This window comes from Stegastes partitus, unplaced genomic scaffold, assembly GCF_000690725.1.
Source record: "Stegastes partitus isolate 25-593 unplaced genomic scaffold, Stegastes_partitus-1.0.2 Scaffold341, whole genome shotgun sequence".
Taxonomy (NCBI): Eukaryota; Metazoa; Chordata; class Actinopteri; family Pomacentridae; genus Stegastes; species Stegastes partitus.
In genome coordinates, this window is record NW_007578072.1 from 227,738 (window position 1) to 250,656 (window position 22,919).

The following is a 22,919-nucleotide window of genomic DNA, read 5'->3' on the forward strand; positions in this document are numbered from 1 at the left end:
ACATCTGAAATGTGATCTCAGTGACTTTGTCAGTGGCGTGACTGTTTGTGCCAGACAGGCTGGTATGAGTGTTTCTAAAACTGCTGATATCTGGGCATATTCGCCTCCTAATAGTCTAGAGCAGTGGTTCTCAAACTGGGGATCGGGACCCCCATGGGGGTCCCAAGATAATGTCAGGGGGTCGCCAGATCATTGCAAAAAAATAAGTAAATTAAAAAAACAAAAAGCCTACATTAATCAAATAAATTTGGATTAGGGCTGTCAAAATTAAAAGTTTATACTTCTTCTCACTCCTTTTCAAACTTATAATTTGATAATGCAATATTATTATTCTTTTTGGCTCTTTTAAAAATAATTTTCTTTCGTTTTTATATATTTTTTCCCCTTTCATTTGTTAGGAATAAAATCAATTCATTCATTTATACCTTGCAAACAATCTGGGACTTGCCAAAATTTTAAATCTTATTTTTAGGCACGATAGATAATTTGGCTTGTTTTAAAAGTTATTTACTCATTTTTAGTCCTGGACTTTACAGTACAATCTTAAAATGAGCATTGAAAATCTTATTTCAAGATTTCTTATCAAGTAAAATTTACTTGCTGCATGGACGGATAGTTTCACTAGTTTTAAGTCATTTTCTTCTCAAATTTAGCATTTATATCTTATATTTGGGCTGCCCTTTTTCGCAGTGTACAAAAGAAAATTAAAGTGTTAACGTAAAGAGATTAATCTGTGGAATTAACATTAATTTTTAACGCATTAATGCATGAACAACAAAGTTATTACTCATGATGTATTAATATTTTAAATAACTTATGTTATCTTGGGGGTTGTGACTCAAAAAGTTTGAGAACCACTGGTATAGAGTTTACTTGGGAGTGGTGGTGGAGAAAAAAAAAAAACATCCAGTGAGCAGAAGTTCTGCAGCCACATAAGCCCTGCTGATGAGAGAGAACAGAAAAGAATGGGCAGCCTGGTTGGAGCTGACACAAAGGCTGCAGTAACTCAGTTAACCCTCTATACAGCAGTGATAAGCAGAAAAGTATCAGAACACATTCACCCTCAAGGCGGGCGGGCTACAACAGCAGAAGACCACGCCGGGATCCGCTCCCGCCAGCCACGAGCAGAAAGGCGAGGCTGCACAGGCTCACCAGAACTCGTCAGTTGAAGACGAGGGGATCTGCTGAATCATCTCTGCTGATGCTGCAGGTGCTGTAATGAATTCATGAACCCAACCTACCAACACTTCAGGCTGGTGGTGGTGTGCTAATGGTACAGGGAATGTTTTCTAGGCCTCCTAATACAAATCAATCATTGTCTGACTTTTATTAACATGACAGCGAGTTTGGTGTACTCAAGTGGTCTCCCCAGCCACCAGCTCTGCAATCCAATCCCCAAGAACACCTTTGGGATGTGGCAGAACAGAAGATTGACAGTGTGAGCGTGCAGCTGACAAATCAGCAGAAATATGATGCGATGTTACCCGGTTAACACGGAGCAGGATCTCAAAGGATTGCTACCAATAGCAGGAATCACAATAGTAATATAGTAGTAATAACAAAAGGAAGAGGACTAATAGGAGGAAGAAGAAGCAGAAGGGGACATTTCTAAGCCTTTTCCTCATCCATTCTCCTCACTCTCTCTACATTTAGAAGATCTACACTTTCACTAATGATACTTCTAAAAGTTGGGACTCAGAACTCACTTCTTAAAGTGTCCCCAATCCTTCCTCCTTCTCCTTGAATTCAGCCAAGTCTTTATCTTTACACAATTTCCTTCATCACCCATAAGTTCTTATGTGATCCCTCCTCCTGTCACCAGAAGCCCTTGGTTACTTCAATCACTTATTCTACACACCCACACACCACGGCTCTGTATCTCCCTCTCTTTCCCTTTTTTTTTTTCTCCCACTATCTAATTTAGCTCTGGGTTTTGGTGGAAAAAGTACAGTTTGCAGCCTCATCCCAAGCAAGTGGGCTCACAAAACAAAGAGCGTTAATGTGCCGCTATCATACAGCAGTCATCGTGCTCTTCCAACTGTTTAGGCCTGAACTAAAGACTAGAGAGAAGGTTGCACACTCACCGAGTACATACAGGTATACTCTTAAACACCCACACATGCCTAAATGTACTTTTGTACACGTCACGACTGCACTAAATAGTGTGTGTGCTTAGACAGAGCATATTCGGGGAAACAAGGACATAGCTCGAATTAATCTCCTTGTTTTATCCAAATTAAAATAAGTAGAACTAAATGAATCTTGTTTCAAAATCTGACTTTTAATGCGGTCTCCGTAATCGAGTGTGGGATCTGGCACGATGAACAAGAGGCTTCCCACAGAGCAGACACAATATACGACTTTGGTTGTGAATGCTAATAGGCGACACTGAAAATACTTACAGCTACAGAAACTTATTTCATTTAAAGGATCAAAATTGCTGACGACATCCTGCAGTCGCATTACAAAACACTTAAACTCACGGGGTGAGGCGCATTACCGAAGCCGAAACATAAGCGCACCGGCCACTGAGCCGGCTATGTTGTGACAGAGAGGAGAGAACTCGGCGTGAGCAATTTAGCGTCAGAGTCATCAGTGCATCGTTTTAAAAAGTGCACCCTGTAATGGGGCTCAGGCTGCCTTTGTTTCTTGTGTTGCCTACGGGCAGAAATTTTGGCAAAGAGGAATCCTCTGCCTGACGTCCAGCTATTCGTTCTCAGCCGCTGCTTCTCATGTCGAACTGGTCTGCCTCTTTCTCCCTCTGTTTGATCGTCTCATTCCCCTCTACTCTACAAAACCGTCTTTTGACTCACGATTTTATTTTAAAAAATCACGAGCATTTGTCCTGATTTCACTGCCTTTTGTAACGAAACAATAACTCCGATCGAAACTTTCCCCCTCTCACCCCCGAACACATGCAACACACGTAAATCTATTCCCAAACTCGTCAATCACGGGTCATGGATGAAAACGGATATTTATGCAGAGAAAATGTGGTTGCAATAAATCTTGAGTTTGGCATGTCTCTTACAGAAGCTAAACAGCATCTCCTACAGACAAAATATGAAACAGAAAGAAAGAAAGAAAGAAAGAAAAATGCAACTCTCAAGATGCCCCTACTATTCACCTATTCATCTTCAAAATGTTTTGCAGAAAGAAAAAAAAGAGTAAAAAGATATATGACAAAGTCTTCAGGGCTGAACACAAGAGAAGAAAAACTACAAAAGCATCACAGTTCAAAAGACAAAGAAAAATGTTGTATTCTGCACTAGTTCACCTAAAGTAACCGAGTGTCCGAGCGTTCACAACTACAGCATTAAATGCAAAAGATTTTTTTTTAAAAAGCCAGAGAAGGGCAAAGAATGGGGTTCAAAATAAAAACAGAGAAACAGTTTATACTGTGGACTCACATCCTGGAAAAGTCGTCTGTCCTGCGCCAGACGTTTGGAGGCGAGGGTTTTGGTGACGTGATAGAAGGTTAGCAGCGCTCTGTGCTGCTGCAGGCCATCTTGACCCTTCACGGACTCGAGCAGAATTGGGATGAGCTCCGGCCATTGCCTGGGGCAGTCCAGACGGGCTACCTTGGCTATCAGTACTGCGATCTGGGTTGCTATCTGTTGGAAAAAACACAGAGACAAAAAAGATGACCGCCGGCAACATATAAACACAGCAGAAGGTGGCTACGCCGAGGAGAACTTGATGGGGATTTAGATCTGGAGCATTTTAAATAACTACTTGCATTTCGGATGTTTCTCTCTGCAGCTATATCATCCTTTACATCTCTCCCCTGTTACAAAATAGCCACATTGATTAAAATGGATTTGAAAACACTGCAGTCATTAAACTTTTGTCAGGTAATATTTCCTGGCACGACAACGGGCTGAGCTGAGCAGCTACCGCTCAAGTCTGCTCATGTCTTCAACACAGAATTGGGTTGAGACACTTAATCGTTTCAGATGAACAGGGAAGTCAATCATCCAGACTGTAAAGGACACTTCAGTATGTAGTGGGCGTTGTATAGTAAAAGATAAAAAGGTCCTCCTGTAAATATGTGAACACACAGCCAGCATGTCTTTTCATATTCTAAAACATATGTGGATTTTATGTCTAGCAAGTTCATTTTGTCTATTCCGAATTAGTACTTAGGTTTCTTCTTTTCAGACAATAGAATTTTAGGAGATGCTTCTTTACCTTCCGACTGGAACTTCAGTCTTCCTCAGAGGCGTCAGCTGATCGCCGTGACGTGTCATTTATTTGGTGTTCCTTATGGGCGTGGCCAATCTGACAGATCTGTCAGTTCTGTCAGACTGGCCACGCCCCCCGCCGCCCACCAGTGCCTGCAGGAGAGAGTCCCAGGTGTGTGACAGCATGAAGGTGCCTTCATTCCGGTTGATCGTTGTCCTTCCCCGTCTTCTGATCTCGATGGCCTCCTTGATGAACCTTTTGTGTTTATTGCTTTCTGATGTTATGATTCTTGTGTCCATGATGTGGTTCTGTCGTTTGCAGTGGTCTGGTATTGCTGATTTGTAGTTTTCCTGTTCGGCTTTCAGTTTTCCTGTTCGGCTTTCAGTTTTCCTGTTCGGCTTTCTGTTTTCCTGTTCTTGTGAGACGTCCTGTTGTAACCTTTTCACACTCCTTCTGATGTTCCTTTTTTCTGATATTAAAACTCCTTCCCGTTTCCCCAATGTACGTGGAATTGCATGATTTGCACGGCATTTCATATATGACGTTGCACTTTTGGTCGTTTTCTATTTTGTCCTTGGGATGAACTAATAACTGTCGGAGTTTGATGTGGGGTTTGACGGCCGTGTTCATGTTGTGTTTCCTTCTTGCTCGTTGCCCATAAGGAACACCAAATAAATGACACGTCACGGCGATCAGCTGACGCCTCCGAGGAAGACTGAAGTTCCAGTCGAAACATGAAAGGTAAAGAACCATCTCCTAAAATTCTATTGTCTGAAAAGAAGAAACCTAAGTACTATATGTGGATTTTGATTTGATACCTCACACATCCTGCTAAAGAACTTCACTTTTCACAGTTCTAGAGTAAACATAGTGTGAACATAAACATCCAGCTGAGTCTACAGATGTTGTTTGTTTGCATCCATCTATTAAAGGTGTGTTTTTTTGGTCAGGAAACCAGCGACACACTCAGATGTCTGTTCATGAGGTGCAGTCGTGTAGTCGAATGCAACAAATCTGAGGCATTGAATTTATGTTTCTGGTCATTTTAGAGGCTGTGGTGATGCTGGATTGCATCGTGTTCGACTAAGAAGCGTCTTTTTCCAAACAAGGCTGATGCTTGATGCGACCTAATATGTTCAGTGCTGGCTGTTTCACTTTTTTTTTATTCCCAAATTCATTAAACTAGCCATTTCCACCCCATTACTGTTTTACAGCGCCACTAAAAACCTGCTAGAGACGAGAGAATTATTGCATTGTCTGTAGAACGCATGCTTTGCTAAACACAATTACGTGCCTGCTCAATACCTTCAACAGGCTAATTGGACTAAGTAATAAATAATGAATAAGCATGCAAATGGTCGCTTAGTCATTGTGCTTTCCACGAAAACCAAACGAGGACACAAAGTTTGCTCTGATTATAGAACTTCTAAACATACACAATCCACCAAAACGCTCTCTCTTACTTGCACAAAAAAAAAAAAAAAAACACAACTCTTTTGTGAGGTTTTGATCGGACAAGGAGAAGCTGCAACTGGTGAGACATATGGTGTTTAAATTGTGTTCATTGCTCGCCATATGGACGCATTCAGCCCTGATGTGAGGCAGCTGCCCCCTAGGGACATACATCCTGTAGAAACCAGGATAGATGGCCATAATTTAGGGCCACCCTCCTTGTCCCCACCAACAGATATATGTATAGGCTGCTTGATTCCTCAATTATATGCTTGTTACAGCACTCCCTTGCACTGACAGTGACAAAAATGGCTGATCAGGAAACGCACTGATGATAAAATACGGACAATTTTGTGCCTTTCATCTTTTTTTTTTTAAATCTCGTACTATGAAATAACATTTCCCTTTGACAGACTACAGCATGTCACAAAGTGTTACGATGCTTTTTTGTCAGTTCCCAAACAAAGGTTGTTTTATTTTTAATCAATATACGATGATAAAACACATTTTATTTTCTTCCATTTTGTAGTGTAAATCCTATTTTTCTCCCCCCCCACCACTAACCTGATTGACAGGCTCGTTGAAGTTTGTGATGAGACCAGCACGCAGTGACGTCTTCTCCTCTTCTGATAGCGCGCTGTAAACAAACCAATCACAAAGATGTTCAGAGGGAGTAAGTAGGCCAGGAGGGAGCAAAGAGAGAAAAAACTGTACTTAATATAGACAAATAAGAACACTGAGGATGAGGATGAGGAGGACGAGGAGGTGGAGGATGAAGATGAGGATGAGGATGAGGATGAGGATGATGAGGATGAGGATGAGGATGAGGATGAGGAGGTGGATGAGGATGAGGAGGTGGAGGATGAGGATGAGGATGAGGAGGTGGAGGATGAGGAGGTGGAGGATGAGGAGGTGGAAGATGAGGAGGTGGAAGATGAGGAGGTGGAAGATGAGGATGAGGAGGTGGAGGATGAGGATGAGGAGGTGGATGAGGATGAGGATAAGGATAAGGAGGAGGAGGAGGAGGAGGATGAGGAGGTGGAGGATGAGGATGAGGAGGTGGAGGATGAGGAGGATGAGGATGAGGATGAGGATGAGGAGGAGGATGATGACGCCTCTCAGTGACCACATTCACCTGAACACACTATCAAACTTTACAGGTGCGACGGTAAAACACAACTTTCAGCTNGGAGGATGAGGATGAGGATGAGGATGTGGAGGATGAGGAGGTGGAGGAGGAGGATGAGGATGAGGAGGTGGAGGATGAGGATGAGGATGAGGATGAGGATGAGGATGAGGAGGATGAGGATGAGGATGAGGATGAGGAGGAGGAGGAGGTGGAGGATGAGGAGGTGGAGGATGAGGAGGAGGAGGAGGATGATGATGACACCTCTCAGTGACCACATTCACCTGAACACACTATCAAACTTTACAGGTGCGACGGTAAAACACAACTTTCAGCTGTTGCCCTTTTTGTCGACTCAGTGCATCGTCTTTACTCATTCACATCATGTTGCACATTTATTGAATCCATTAAGATTTTATACACATACAGACACAGAAATAAAAGAAAAACAGATTCAAACATCAGGCTGGAGGAACATGCATACAAATTCTTTCCTCCTCGACTCCAAAAAAAACAAAAATCAACTCATTCAAGCTGAAGGTGAGAGCGCTAATGACAGCAGGGCGGCATCGGCAACAGTATTCGATTAAATGTTGGATCCCTAAATAGCCTGCACAAGAAATACTGGTTGGCTAAACCAATTCTTTTTGATTTCATTCATGTGCAACGCAGGTTAACTGTTGTGTCGGAGATGATCTGTGGGCCTCCTTTCCCTGCGCTATTGTGCAGAAAATCAGCAGATGACGTCCCATAAAACCGGCACAACTTGGCCGTAGTTTAATCTGAAAAACCATAATACGGCTGCATTTAGGCTGTGCCAGAGTAAACCGGCATCAAACAACTCAACTGGAGTATTGCGCACACACATTAAGCACAGGCGTGTGGACACCAGCCTACGAAGGTGTTTATTTTTGATGCTATCTGTTTTGTTTGTTGTTGATTTGTGCAACGTTCACGGCGCAAATCGAGACTCATTTCAGCTGCATTTAAAATACAGTTTGGAGAATGGGTCTCTTAAATGGCTTTTTTTTTAATAATATATGACTGACTTTAGGAGTTTTCTGAGTGCTTTCATACTCACACACTAGTCCCAATTAGAATTTGCATTTAATTGACAGGGAAATTAATCTTTTCTTTATGCTGACGTGTCTCCTTGCATTCTTCACTCGTGTCTCTTCCTCACATCTTAGCTGCTCCTGGCGAGGACGTGAGAGAGAGAGATGCAAGGAGGAGAGGAGACATGAAGACGGAGAAGTCGTAGCTGCCAAATGAGAAATCCTTCGCTCCACAGTGTCGGCCTTAAGTGACGTCGGGTGCAAAATGATGCACAGCTCCATCACCTGTCAGATCAAACTGGCGCCCATGAAAGCGGCAGCGGTTACACGTCGCACCACATGATTGAAGAGCTCCACGTAGGATACACCTGTGCTTCCTTGAGCTTCTTCCTCATACCTTGAGGTGCGAGTAATTGGAAGATCCCCATGATGGGTGGAGGGGGAGAGGAGAGGAGAGGGGATGCATAAGTTAGCATAATGAAAAGCACCCCGTGGCTACACAGAGAGCGTAGCGTGAGCAGCACGTTTAGCAGACATCATCTGTGGGTGTTTCTCATTATGCTGTCTCCTCACTTTCCTGACTTGTGCATTTGCTGTAAGCTCCTCCCCATTAAAGATGTGACACACCTATGTTTCCTCATCTCTTCTCATCTCCATAAGATGCATTCAAGTAAGATCCTCCAAGAAGATGGAGATGGAAAAATAAATCAGTCGTTTGAGACAGGCGACTCAGAACCTCCTGTGCAAACACTCAGCATCTCATTTCGGATTCCAGACACCACAGACTTCCAATATAACGAAGATATGAATATAAAAATCTGCCGACTTGTTATGGGATTTAATAAATTGATTAAATGTGTGACACTCTACAGTATAGGACCTGCCAACTGCTTAATTTAATTAGTAAACTTTGGATCAACCCGCTGCTACTCTCCGATTCAGATCATGTAGTCTGCAACAAGTTTTTTTTTTATTTTCCAAGCAGAATATGGAGTTTGTACAAAATAGCGACAGTGTGAATATTTACCCTGTGCCGTCTATTTCAACTACTGCTGAAGCTCGGCAGAGGGAGAGAGAGTTTGATGTGAGGAAGAGTGAGGAGTGAATCATGCTGTAACCCTGGGCAGAAAGAGATATGGGTGGAAGAGAAATTACTAGGAGGGAGTGTGTGTGCGAATTTTTTTTGAAACGAGATTTGCTACACATACATATTTTGGGAATCTGGGGGTTAGGCGAGCTTTGAAGAAATACAAGACGAAAGATTAAAAGATACAGTATATTAACATAAGCAAGAGAGTGCCTGAGCTACGGTTTGTGTTTATGAGGAAAGACAGAAAAAAAAGACAAATAGGCAAAGGCTAAAGATGACTCAGAATGCACAGAGAGCGGAGATATCCAGAAAGAGAAACACTAAAACCTCAGATGTTTTCAGTTTACCCACATAGCAGGTTAGTGGGGATACATTTCCAAAGATTGATTTCAAGAAACAATGCAGAACAACAGCAGATTTGCCGTGAAAACGCTTTTTACCACAGCTGTGTGTAGCTCAGGTGAGTCATTCACTCAGCAGGTAGTGCCAACGCTTCATACTGTCGTTTTCTCAACAGGTACGACATTACTTCTGCGAGGATGCATTTCAGTGTTAATCCATTAGATGAGTGTGCCGCTCGTTTCCACGTCTTCTTAGCAAAACACTGAAAAAACTATTTAGAAGCCCTTTCAAGGGAGAAGACATCAGCGAACAGGAATGAGCATGCTTGTCAGCAGTTTGACAGAATTATGCAAATGCATGCATTCTGCACCTGGCTTATAGAAACTGGATGTGTCTTGTAAGCCTGTGTAGGCCGGCATGTTTATGGGAATGACAGATTTAACACAAAAAAAAGCATTATAACATCAAACTATGGCACAGTATGTTCAAAACCAGCTGCTATCAAGTTGACAAGATGACTCACATCACATCAAGAGTCTGGCTTTCTTTAAAATATTTAAAATACTGACAAAGTAGATGAAAAAAAAAACAACAGCAAAAACTCCACCATATACACTGAATCGAAATATCTTCCACAAAATATAACTGAACCATCGTTCATAAACGCACAGCCTGGGAGCATTAGATCAGGAGTTTTCAATGCTGTAAGAAGTGTGGTATGTATTATGTACAGCTCATAACAAACCTTGAAACAACAAGAGGGGGGAAAAAAATCCCATAAGTTTAAGTTTAGAGCAGCTAAAAGGGTCGTGTCATGTTTAAATAAACCTACAAGCTCGCTGGCTTTTGACGAAAAAGTTTAATATCAATATTATATTTAATGTATAGAATAGTTTGTAGTCAAGTTTTAAAAGGTGGACATTCTTGTAGTTTTGTTACTGGTTTGCTTTTCTGTTTACATTTGTGTCATGTTCTGAAGAAAACCATCATGTAATGTGCCAAACAAATACATTTTGATTGATGATGTTTTGTATACGTTCATTATCCATAATCCTCAATCTATTACTGAAAGGCAAAGAGAGAAAGTTTCCCAAGTTGTGAACAAGCGACTGACCTTTTCATAGCAGCAGCACAGGTGGAACTAATAACATCAATGATGGCGCCATTACCCTTAAGCGGCACAGTCATGCCAATGAGCCGGCATGCACGATGCCAGAGGTGTGGAACTCACAGCCATAATGGAATGTAGTCATTTTTCATTATGACCCAGGCATGGGTTGTTTTTTTTTTTTGTTTTTTTTTCTAGCTATGGCGTGTTGTAATGATTGTCGTCTGCTCACAGAGGGACTGCTGCAAAAACCTCACATCAACCAGGATGGTGCACTGACTGCTAATTAAATTGTACCTGCACAAGGAGAATCGTACGACTGCAATTTATCTAAACGTGAGAACATCATCACAGAACTATTATCTATACACCGCTTAATCCTCACTAAGGTCACAGGAGGGGCAGGAGTCTATCCCAGCCGACTTAGGGCGAAGGCAGGTTCACCAGTCTATCACAGGGCTACACTTAGAGACAGACAACCAAGCACACTCACATTCACACCTACGGACAAATAAGAATCACCAATTAACCTCAACATGCTTTTGGACTCAGCACTGTTGCCTCGCAGTGAGAAGGTTGCCTGTTCGCGTCCCGGTGGGGGCACCAGGATCTTTCTCCCCGAGCAGCATGGGTTCTCTCTGGGTTCTCCGGCTTCCTCCCACACAGTCCAAAAACATGTTGAGGTTAATTGGTGATTCTAAATTGTCCGTAGGTGTGAATGTGAGTGTGCTTGGTTGTCTGTCTCTAAGTGTAGCCCTGTGATAGACTGGTGACCTGTCCAGGACTCCAGCCCCCCATGACCCAAATGAGGATAAAGCGGTGTATACATAATGGATGAATGGATGTTTTTGGACTGTAGGAGGAAGCCAGAGAACCTGGAGAGAACCCACGCTGCACGGGGAGAACATACAAACTCCACGTAGAAAGATCCCGGGTGTCCTCATCGGGACACGAACCGGCAACCTTCTTCCTGCGAGGCAACGGTGCTAACCTTGCAGCCCATCACAGAACTAAATATAGGGAAATATGTCAAAATACAGCAATTTACCAGTCATATCTAATGATTTTAACTATATATATGTAGGTCAGACTGCTTGCTGTCTTCACTAGATCACTGGCAGTGCAACAAAACTCCTTCATCATATCATCTTTTCAGACATGGATTCGATCATTTTTCAGATCAACGAAACAAAAAGAATGACAGACAAAAAACTGCTTTGCATCTTCTACGTCAAGTTTCAGGGAAATATTACCTAAATACGATTTTCAGTGGTTGTCTAGAAGCTGGTTTATGCAAAAACAACCTAATTTCATGAAACTCGGTGAAGAGGTGAAGCTTGGCCAAATATAATTTTGCAGATCTGGATCCATTCGGCAAGGTAGTACCTTGGCTTTGGAGAATGGCTGGACTCTCCAAGTACCCTTTCCAGTGATCAAAATAACAATAATAATAACAGCAGCAGCAGCAGCAAAACTGTATTTCACACTATGATGGTTAAACTTTGCAGTTGATCCACAAGTCATATTTGTGCCAAACTGTGAGCAGGGATCCATACATTTCACAGATCAACTACAGTCTCTTACGCCACTGAACACAAAATGATGAACCCAGCTTCAGTTCGTTGCTGCACATCACAGTAAGTAACAACATCATAAAAATGCCATGTGATGGGGTTTTCGCTTCAGACACTGAAACGACATGTACTGTGCTGTGTTGCTGAGAATGCAGCTCCTGGGTAAATGGCAATGGTTCAAAGGTAATCACATAAATAGCCCAAGAAAATCCCTTGCACAGCACTTTTGCAAATGAAATTCAGTTTACCGAACTACTGACAGGAGTAAAACAACTTTGGTAATAGGAGAAAACTTTACAAAGAAGGAAGAGAATAGCAATAATTTGATGCGGTCAAAGAGTGGGCCACAGAGTGCTGAGGCAGGACTGATTACCCCCGGCCGGCCGCTGTCCTGTGAATTTAAGAGCAAAATGCTCAATTCAAATCTAACAAAAGCCTGCTAGTCAGGTACCCAAAGACAGCCGGCGAGCTCTGAATACTCAAAGCCGATCTAACAGCAGACAAAAGCGGCACAAAAGAATAAACTTGGTATAAAATCAAATCACAATGATATGAATAATCAGGATGGAAGGTAAAAAAAATAAAAATCAGAAAGATGGTGGCTATGGAAAGTGCTGGAGAGAGAACTGCAGACGTAAGCTATAACTGGTAAAAGAAAAGACAATGAGAAAAATGAAGGCAATGAGACAGCGAGACAAAACAGGAAAACGCGACGACAAATCTGTGACAAAAAAGATCTGAGGAGGACGACAAAGCCTCATAAACAGGCAAAGAGATTAGGACCGGTGAATAGAGACGGTGCGAGATTGGATGAGACAATGAGCGAGAGTGCAGATGCACAGCGGAGGAGAGAAGAAGTAAAAAAAAAAAAAAAAGCCTGAGATGGAAAAGTGAGAGCGTGCGCCGCTGACAGCAGAAAGGGAACGAGATACACAAGCAGGCACTTACTGAGGCGCTACTCTCCTCCAATATCTGTCAATGCCATTTTTGAAGTACAGCACAGCCAGCCACCTGACGTTCACATCCAGCATGTGGTTGTTGAAGATATTCTGTTGAAGAGAAAACACATACGCTCAGCTAACACCGCATTGTTAGCTCAAATATGGAGGCAATTTAACAACTGGCTTGGTTTAATAAACTGGAACAGCTGAAGATACTTTAGTGGGAAATAAAAGGGCATCGACCAAACTGAGGTGCAATGACGTAAACCTGTGATGCTATCAAGCTACTCTTTAGGGACAGCTCTATTGAAGCACATGGCACATCGACTCTGTGATCGTGACTCAATAATCCGACACTAAATGTAAAACCTTCTCTTTTGTCGGATAGCAAGGCTGTCGGATTGTCAAGACGGAGGTCCAGATACAAGGAGGGCTTGATGCTGGAAGGCTCATTTGTTGTTAATATTTATTGTTTATCGTTGTTGTAATAACTAGTAAGTCTGGTCTGAATAGCACTTTCTGGGCTCAATTAATGATGAATATCAGAATATTCGGTGTGGTCGGGAGAACATTTCCACCCAAGGGGAGCGCTCCAACGGGTTGGAAGTGGCCGGAACACACAGGCAGTTCTTGGCTGCTGATGGCAGTTTATTTAGCGGTCACCCTTCTGTGTCCACCATCAGTGGCAGCAGGTAAGTGGGAGATACGCTCCACCGTTACCATCTATGTCTACTTCCATAAACACTGAGCACGCTCGCTGCGTGTGACGTCGTCGTGTCCTCTTCTGCGCAAGCAGGACACTTGTGGGTCGTATGAAGTTCACACAGCAGATCACATACAAGTCGCATTTCATTGGAAATGTGAACAAACTCACAAAAAAATCTGATTTCACAAAAAAATGCGAAATGAGCATTAAGTCCTGCAGTCTGAACGTAGCCAATCTGTGGGATTGTTCAGTCAGATAATACGCCGTTATCCTGATTGGTGACATAAAATGTCATGTCAGAGTCGGAATCAAAGGCTGTTGGTATGTTAAGGCTGTTTTTTATGGGTTCTGTTCGTTTTTCCTAAAAACCTGTCGGATAGAAGTTTTTCAGATTGTTAAAGGTCGGATTATCGAGTCACGACTGTAGTTTAACTTCCTGCGAATGCAATATAAACATTTCTGAGCTGTGAAATGCAGCCATAACCCTGGAAAATGTCAGAGTGCTGTCGGTGTTCTCAAAGTCGTTCTCCTGCACGCTGCAAAAACAGGAGCTCCATAAAGAGCAGCACAGTAATATCACAGATTAGAATCTTGGCTCCAATATTTTCAGGTTCAGGAGGTGTGGAAGGAAAAAACATGAGCTAAATAGGAGGGTTTACGTTTTGCTTTAATACAGATATAAAACATCCATCTGTTGTATCAAGGGAAACGAAGGCCATCAGCGGAGCTGCACAGTCTGAGTACTTATTTGAATATGCAAGTAAAAACCAGCCTACTGCCACTAAAAGTTTATTAGATCCATCAGTGAAATTTAGCTGGCTTGGCTGACATCTGATTTACTAATGTCGTCCGTCCACATACAGGGACAGAGATGCTCATAAACTAAATGAGGCAAGACACATTGCACACCTTGGCTTAATTGCCATGGACCACGGCATCACCGGCAGCTGCACAAAATTAAACATAAACCCAATTTTGTTGAGAACATCTTCTGAAACGCTGAGTCATCTGTGACTCCAGGGAGAAAACACTAGAAGAGAAACTAGAAGCTCAACTGATATCAAACCCCCAGGGCTCAACACCTCAAAGGACTCAACGTTCTGATAAAAAAGAAAGAAAAAAAAAACAAATGCAGACTTAAATGTCTTCAACCCATCTGTTACTACGTTAATGTCTTTTAAACCGTTTCACTGTAAAACTTTGTGTGTCGTTGCAGTTAAACAGCCTCCTCCTCTGCGTAGTGCACAAATGAGACACATGAAATGCAACCCCAGTTAGCATGAAGCTTACGAGTGTGTCTTCTGGGTATACTTAAGCTGTTTTCTCTCTTTTCCACAACTGCCAAAAGTGACAAAACAAAACAGTACATTTTCCTTTGAATGCAACAGTTCTTTGTGTTTGTCAGAAGACATCCTGGGCCGATTTCTTTACAAAATGCAAAGAGATGAAACTCAACTCTATCTCATCATTTAAGCCTCGGTGAGAGTGATTTCTTCTAAACTATCAAAGCATTTCATTACAGATCAACACAAACTTTGTGGTGAGTATGAACCAAACTTAAGGAGCTGCTCAGGACACTGTGTGTTGGCTTTGCAACCACACTCGGTCTTGTAAAATATGCAAGACCGAGTGTGAATAAAACTATTAGATGGAGTTTTGAGTATTTCTTTGGCACAAATCAATTCCCAGCTGTCTGCTGTGCACTGCCCTATTTCTCACTGTTTCCCTGCCTCTCATAATCTTATGATTTGTTGCTGTGATTAAGAGTTATTTTGGGAAACTGCCAGTACGAATTGTCACACATGAGCAGAATATATAATCCCTCAATCTGCTATTGTTATGCTGATTACAAAATATTCCCTCCTATTAATAAGTAATCTACAAAGAAGCACTCCGCTGTTGCCGTCTGAACGACTCAGAACTTAGAAATTAACACCCAACGACACCACGCTTTTGGCAAAACGCGCCACATTCATTTATTACGAGTCTTTATAGTGTTTGACTCAGATTTATTTCATTTATTTGATATCATCCCTCACCAGAAGGACCGAGTAGAAGCCTGGCTGGGTCTCCCACTGCCGGAGCTGCTCCTCCGCAGGCTTCAGCACTGCTGTGTCCTGACTGGTAGCTTGGGTTAAGGCCTGCAGCACCACCGAACTGGCACTGTCCATATCCATAGCTGGATATATCTGCAGGGGAACATGAGAGAGGAGGAGGAGGGCGGGGGGGAGAGAGAGAGGAAAAGTAGAATTTAATTGCTCTGCTGGTGAAAAGTTCTGGTTGAGGAGGAAAAACCTTCCAAAATAGTTTCAGTGTAGGGGGAAAAACAACATAATAAAACATCAAGTGCAAGCGGAGGAAAGTCAAATTACGTCTTCAAAAAATGTCAGAACAAGAAACCTTAGTTTCTGCTGCTTTGTCTGGCTGTATCCGTTTCTACCCCGTTTTTATTATAGATCAAGCAGCGTTGAAATCACTGTCAAACACAGGGAGGAAGGGGGAAAAACTCCGTCTGAATAACGAAAAGCATACCTAATAGAAACACTGGCAGTCATCTCTGCCGTGCACGGAGCCGCTCTATGTCCCAGATAGTGTTCGAGCTCCACAGCTTCACACGTCCATCTGAGTTTTTTAGTCTCAAAGGAAGTACCTGACTCAGTCGCCTCCCTGCCTCAAAACACACGGAGGCTCAGATAGAATAATAAACTGTTGCCTAACCAGACCTACATTGAGATCATGAATTCTCCTTTAGGAGGTCATGTCAACATTTCAATGATAGGAACAATGGAAAAACAAAAAATGAGTTGTTTTTTTTAATTAATAGTTCTCCCGACTACAAAACAAACCAACTGTTTCTGAAAACTGCAACTAATCATGTCAAGATACTGCAGTCAGGAAGCAGTTAATTTCACACACAATTTATATATTTTCTAAAAAGAATACACTTTCTATTTTCACAAACCAGAAAGATTAAACATTTTCCTGAGCAGCTGACTATCTGGCGACACCAGTAAAGGCAGTGTGGTGCCAAGAAACTTCCATGACTTGCTTTCAGTCAGAGTAGGAAGGAAACTATTGAGCAAGGCTGCCATCTATAGTCCAGAAACAAACATTCAGCACCACAAAACACTGTGTGCTTGTGTAATTGCATATGAATTAGGGTTCTCTCCCCACAAGAATGCAGCAGCGGTGCTGTCGCTGGAGCTGCTCTTACATAACAGAGACTGATTCTTTTAATAAACAGACTATCAAATATTAATTCTGAACATAAATCTACAAGGAAAACTCTCAAGGTTTTCTATTACCAAGGTGTGATTAGTTTAAAGGTTACACCAGTCTGCTTTCTTGAGGAGATTAATGACTTGTATGAATGTCTGGGGGCCGTCCACATGGAACATTTCCAAGTAAAACAACATCAGAGATAAAAATCCACTGTCAAACTATATAAAGAGTTCATTTACTTTGCGTGCATACTAGTACGACTGGCATGATCAGGTGGCCCAGTTATGCAGTTTATTTCAGGTTTGAGAAGCCTAAACATGTTTGCTGGCCTACGTGAGGCCAGTTCATGCTGTATGTGCGATGAAATCCACCGAGTCCACAAGGGACCACGTAGACTGTCAAATGCTTGTAACAAGTTTGCTTTGAGGAGAGACTGTATGAGACGATTATGTCATCCACACATTCATAATTCATCATTAAAAGAGTTGTAAGTGAAGTAGTTGCTTTGATTTGTATAAGTTTATAATGGATGGTGGCAAAACAGAGCGGTAAGTTTCAGTTTCTCCAGAAATCCTGTGCCACGTCCACCAACTCTCAGCCCCCCTGAAGAATGATCACACTAACACGGTGCTACAGCCCAATCTGTAACCAGCTGCAACATCCTGCAAAACATGCAAAGTCACAGCCAACCTTTCAAAAACATCCATAGGAGTCCACTGTTTTTTCTGTGTTCAATATATTAGGAGCAATGTGAGCGCCTGTGCAACGGACCTACGTGTAAATATTTTTAGGATGAAAACAACTGCATGTGCATTGTGCATGCACTTTCAAAGTCCACACTGGTCATGCAGAAACCATGAAATGGCCTTTAGACAGAAAACATGTCAACACCTACTTAAGGCCCTTAAACAGTTTCTGACGTGTGCAAAGATGCATCTGAAACTACATGCTGTTAATCTGTAAAACTAAAAAATCTGATGATATATAATGCAAGCATGACACTGCAATGAAACTCTAATAAAGAAGATAAACTGTTGTTTTTCATCTTGCATTAATAGTCAATGAAAAAGTTCAGTCCAGGAATGATGGTTATAAATGAAGGAGAGGCCAGGCAGCCAAAACCCAAACACGATGCACTGCAGCTCAGAGAGAGGCTCCATGTGGAGCAGTCAGTGCTTGCAATAACACCAGATACTCCTGTAAATGTAAATAAAATCCAGTTGCAAAAGCTGTTCAACTCAATCGTTTAAAAAAATAGCTGCCTGTTGTGAGTTATATTAAACACATTGCATGTTCTGAACCCTGTATAGCTTACTGTCTATTGTCAAAACACTGAAAGTTCAAGTTTGACATCAGAAAATGTCAAATGCAAGGTCTGCTCTTGAACAAAGCTCAGTAAATTCAGCAAATCAGCATGCAGTATTCATGTCATGTGATACAACCAGACCGCAGTTCTGTTTAGTCTGTAAGATTCTTGGCATAGCTTTAGCCTAAAGTTGTCTATTAATATGGATAATTTGGATAAATGAATAATGATGTGAGACTCAATAAGATGTAAAATGAAAACTGAAGAACTGTGAAACATCAAGTCAAAATCAGTCACATGGAACCTGGAGTTACATGATGAAATGCTGTAAAATAGTTTTGTAGTGACTGGAATCTTCCAAGATACAATCTTATAAATGTTTAATATTGCTCATCAATGCTATATTTCTGAAGCCATTTTTTGCATTTTACTTACATTTATATGTGAAAGAAAGTTAAACATTGTACTTCAAAGACATGTATGCCTGTTACATGACTTTACCCCGCTAACACTAAATTATCTGCTTTTATCTGCTTTTGCCCAAAACTATGTGTTGTAGTTATCATTTTTTGGCAAAAAGCATACTTTAAATTTGAAAAAAAATAAATAAATAAATGTTCACTAAGGGGCTGCAAGGTGGCGCAGTTGGTTAGCACTGTTGCCTCGCAGCAAGAAGGTTGCCGGTTCGGGTCCCGGTGGGGGCACTGGAATCTTTCTGCGTGGAGTTTGCATGTTCTCCCCGTGCAGCATGGGTTCTCTCCGGGTTCTCCGGATTCCTCCCACACAGTCCAAAAACATGTTGAGGTTAATTGGTGATTCTAAATTGTCCGTAGGTGTGAATGTGAGTGTGCTTGGTTGTCTGTCTCTAAGTGTAGCCCTGTGATAGACTGGTGACCTGTCCAGGTTGTCCTCTACCTTCACCATAAGTCAGCTGGGATAGACTCCAGCCCCCCATGACCCTAGTGAGGACTAAGCAGTGTATAGATAATGGATGGATGTTCACTAAAGTATGATTTATGTGTTATTTCATTCTTAAATCAAAACATATGATATTATTGGGAATGCACATTACAAGAGGTATCTGCTTGTTTGCAAAGGAAGTCTTCAGACATACTTAGTAATGATAACTGATCGAGAGCGACGGGTTGAACATCATCAACATTTTCACACAGTGATTTTGGAAGACATTGACTATGCACAATTGCCATGCATAAACAAATAAAATATATTAGCAAAGGAGGAGGAAAATCCACAATGATGATCTACATTACATAAGCAAATATTTACATAGTGGAATACTCCCACAAAATGTCAATAAACAAAGTTCAATGCAGTGTGTTGTTATACCCAAAGAAATGCTGCTAGCACAGAAGTTGCAGGCTGTTTTGGGATGCTCCCATTATCAGGTGAATGGCTTTTTATAAACTTGCACCTCACAGCATCAGCAGTGAGCAGAAACACAGGGGTTATAGCATGCTGCAATGTAATGAATATGAATTGTTCTCACTTGTGAGGAGTCTGGTATTGTGAGAGTTCAACAAACACGTATCTTTCTGTCAGTCCCGTCCATAACCGAGCATAAAGGTCTCACACAAGTAGTAGCTTTGAAGCAAATGATAAATGGTCTGCACTTATATATTTATCCAAAGCGCTTTACAATGTGTTTCTCATTCACCCATTCACACACCAGTGGTGACAGAGCTGCCATGCAAGGTGCTGCCTGCCACTGGGAGCAACTTCAGTGTCTTGTCCAAGGACACTTCAACTGTGGAGGGGCCACGATTGGAGGACAGCCCACTCCACCACCTGAACCACAGTCACCCCTTGAAGTCTCGTTCATATGTTTCAGGTGGAAATTCGCAGTGAATCTCGAGATCATCTCATTATCATTTCCAGTGCTCAGGTCTGATACTTCACTCACAGTACAACAAACCCTCAAAAACGAACAAGAAACTACAGTAAGGTGCTTCCAGTCAGTTTCTACGATCTTCCTAGAACTCCTGTCCAAGGTGGAAGTCTGGTTGAACCATCACACCATCTTTAACTGGAGAAGAATGAACCCACACATGTGCAACATCCACATCCAGCTGGTGTGCCATCAGTTCATTTTTAGCACCACTTTCATGGCAGATGTTCTGACTTTGACAGATGAAAACATAGCAGATTGGTGGAATTCAGCTTTTATTAATTGTATTATGTACACCTGCACTTTTACCCACAGTGACAAATAAAAATGTCCCCTGTGAAAAAGGCCTAGACTGTGCTGTCCAGTTGAAAACAAAATGTGGCACTTGTGCACCTGTTATTCCAATTGCCTGAAAGTCTGACCATGCATGTTGAACATTCGTAGCATAAAACCCATTTTAATACAGGTGTTTTAACCTAAATGGTTAGCAGAGCCTCTGAGGATGGCAGAGGTTTTGCAAACAACGTCAGCTCTTTAGGTTAAACCGGTTGTTGCCTCTGTGACCCAAATGAAACTGTCATGCTAATACGTGAGGTTAATCCAGCGTTAGAGGGCTAAATATCTGTAGATTTGTACATGTCATGGCCTGGTGTCGCTAACACTAGCTAGTTGTCAAATGCTGTGGACAAGTAAGCTAGCGGCGGCAGAAGTTGACCAGCTAACGTATGCTAAATGCTTGCTTTAGCTCCACTAACTAATGCTGAGTTATTCTGTTTTAATCCTACGACAATATACAGCCGTATGGGTTCTGCAGGACATAGGAATGTCGATATGATAAAGATTTCAGCGCCACGAAACAATCACATCTGCTACCAGACGTGCCTGTGAAGTAGGTTGGTTTGTTTTTGAAGCACAGCACAAACCAAAACAAGCTCAGTTATCTGGGGGTCGGATGAGGAGAAGCAATTTTAAACAACTGTGATTCACAACCGACTTTGCTTAGCTCTGTAACATCCACAGCGCAGTCCAGTAGTCCTCTACGAATGGCATCTGCTATTAAAATACCACTGCCGCCCACTCATTAATGAAACGGGGGAGACAGAGTTCCAAATCGTGCACACCCCAAACACCCAAAGCTAACTTTGGGCTAGCTAGCAAGCTAAACTTATTCAATCCCGAAACCAAAGGCCGACAACGTCCGCGGTGTTTAATAGCGTTTCTTGTAGCAAATGTTGCTAAAACCTATACACGAAATTGGACTTACCGTAAAGAATGCCGGTAGAAAACAGAATGTGTGCTTGTAACAGTGGCTGCTAAAGCTCTGCCAATGGTAATGTAATGAGAGATGGAAACACACGCTTGTAGGAATGGCGCGGGCAACGCAGCAGGCGCATGCTGATGACGTGGCAGGTTTAGCAGGTGTCTTTTGTCATGAATGAATGAAGTCAGATTGTTCTCTGCTGCAACATGTGCAGGTGAAACCAATGCTGCAATGGTCCAGATGACCACAGGATTTTTTTTCAACATGTTTTTCTTTATGCACCTTGATGATTTTATTTTATTTTTTTGCTTTTATTGAATTACCAGCTTGATTTACTGCTGGCATGTAAGCCTAATGTCATCAAGCTGTTTAGTCCTGCATTCATATTTTTTGACCACATCTTCTGTTTTTCCACAGTATAGTCCTGCTTGGTCCCTGCTTTCATCTTCACTCTCCCTGTTACTCTGTGCTGAATTTTCCACATTGTCACTGCTGTTTTGTTGGGAACGACCTGCCACTGATAACTATTGAATACTCTGTCAGCTATTTTACAGAGTAAATTCAAAATTATACATTTTCCTATAAAAAGCAAAATGACTATTTAATTTGAAGCAGTTTAATTTTGAGCAATTGTGTATCATTGTGTAATGCTGCACAGTACAAAATGTAAACAAAGGTTAAAAGTTTCTATCAAGCCCCTTAACAAAGTGAAAAGGTTACGTCTATATTGAAGACCAACATGGAAAAGGGGGATATTTTACAAGCATTGAGCAGCTTTGTGATTTTAGTAGTATTAAACTATGAAAATATAGCCAAATTCAAAGCACGACTGACGTTCTTAAGTCATGTGGTGAGTTTGTCAGATGACGTGGTTATAAAGTCAGGATTTTAGCAGCACAGAGCAGCAGCTTGAAAGTAAGTGTTTATTCAGTCACTAACTAATTAATCACATACTCTTTTACATTGTCTGACAGCACAAACAAGAAAAATATGGAAATGAGAACAATTTTACTGGGAATTCAGCTGTATTAAAATCAAGTATACGTGAGCACAGAGAGCAGGAGAGAAGCAATTAGATAAACTTTGCCTCTGTGTCTAATAGCACCTGTATGTTTGCTTTTCAGGTGTTGATGCACTGAAAGCATCTTTTTGTTATCACGCCTATATTTTGAGTTTTGGCAAATTTTTACAAGTCCATTTCTGAACCCATAGCACCAGCTGCAGCCAACCAATGAGTGGAGTCAATAGCAAGTGATATCATGATGGAATAATTATGCAATAATACAGAAAAAAAAAAACATTTGATGTAGTGAAGTGAAGGGAAAAACAAGCGTCAGTCAATAATATTGATGTTGGTGCATTTCCAACATTGCCGTCATTGATTACGGTGACTAATCATAGCAGCTCTAACCTATAGCATTGATAACATGTCAGCGAGTGGTTAACACTGTCAAGCAACATTATTATAATATATATTATAATTGATCCTATTAATAAAAATAATTTGCACTCGCTGTTTTCCTGAAAGGGCTGCAAGGTGGCTTGGTGGTTAGAACCGTTTCCTCGCAACAAGAAGGTCTCCGGTTCGAGGACACCCGGGATCTTTCTCTGTGGAGTCTCCATGTTCTCCCCGTGCAGCGTGGGT

At 41.7% G+C, this 22,919-nt stretch overlaps 1 protein-coding gene and 1 long non-coding RNA gene across 2 annotated transcripts in view; one reads left to right on the forward strand and one right to left on the reverse strand.

Moving 5' to 3' along the window:
- LOC103358897 (uncharacterized) overlaps positions 1 to 5,592 on the forward strand; it is an 18,883-nt gene extending 13,291 nt beyond the window's left edge. Inside the window, exon 3 of the long non-coding RNA XR_520283.1 lies at positions 5,582 to 5,592. This is a non-coding gene — a long non-coding RNA (uncharacterized LOC103358897). The remainder of the gene's footprint in view (positions 1 to 5,581) is intronic.
- ipo11 (importin 11) overlaps positions 1 to 21,383 on the reverse strand; it is a 158,539-nt gene extending 137,156 nt beyond the window's left edge. Inside the window, exons 1-5 of the mRNA XM_008284047.1 lie at positions 21,278 to 21,383; positions 15,619 to 15,768; positions 12,881 to 12,981; positions 6,202 to 6,274; positions 3,411 to 3,614 (exon numbers count right to left, since the gene is read on the reverse strand). Coding sequence (XP_008282269.1) covers positions 3,411 to 3,614; positions 6,202 to 6,274; positions 12,881 to 12,981; positions 15,619 to 15,756 — 516 coding nt within the window. The 5' untranslated portion in view covers positions 15,757 to 15,768; positions 21,278 to 21,383. The remainder of the gene's footprint in view (positions 1 to 3,410; positions 3,615 to 6,201; positions 6,275 to 12,880; positions 12,982 to 15,618; positions 15,769 to 21,277) is intronic.
- Positions 21,384 to 22,919: the final 1,536 nt, after the last annotated feature.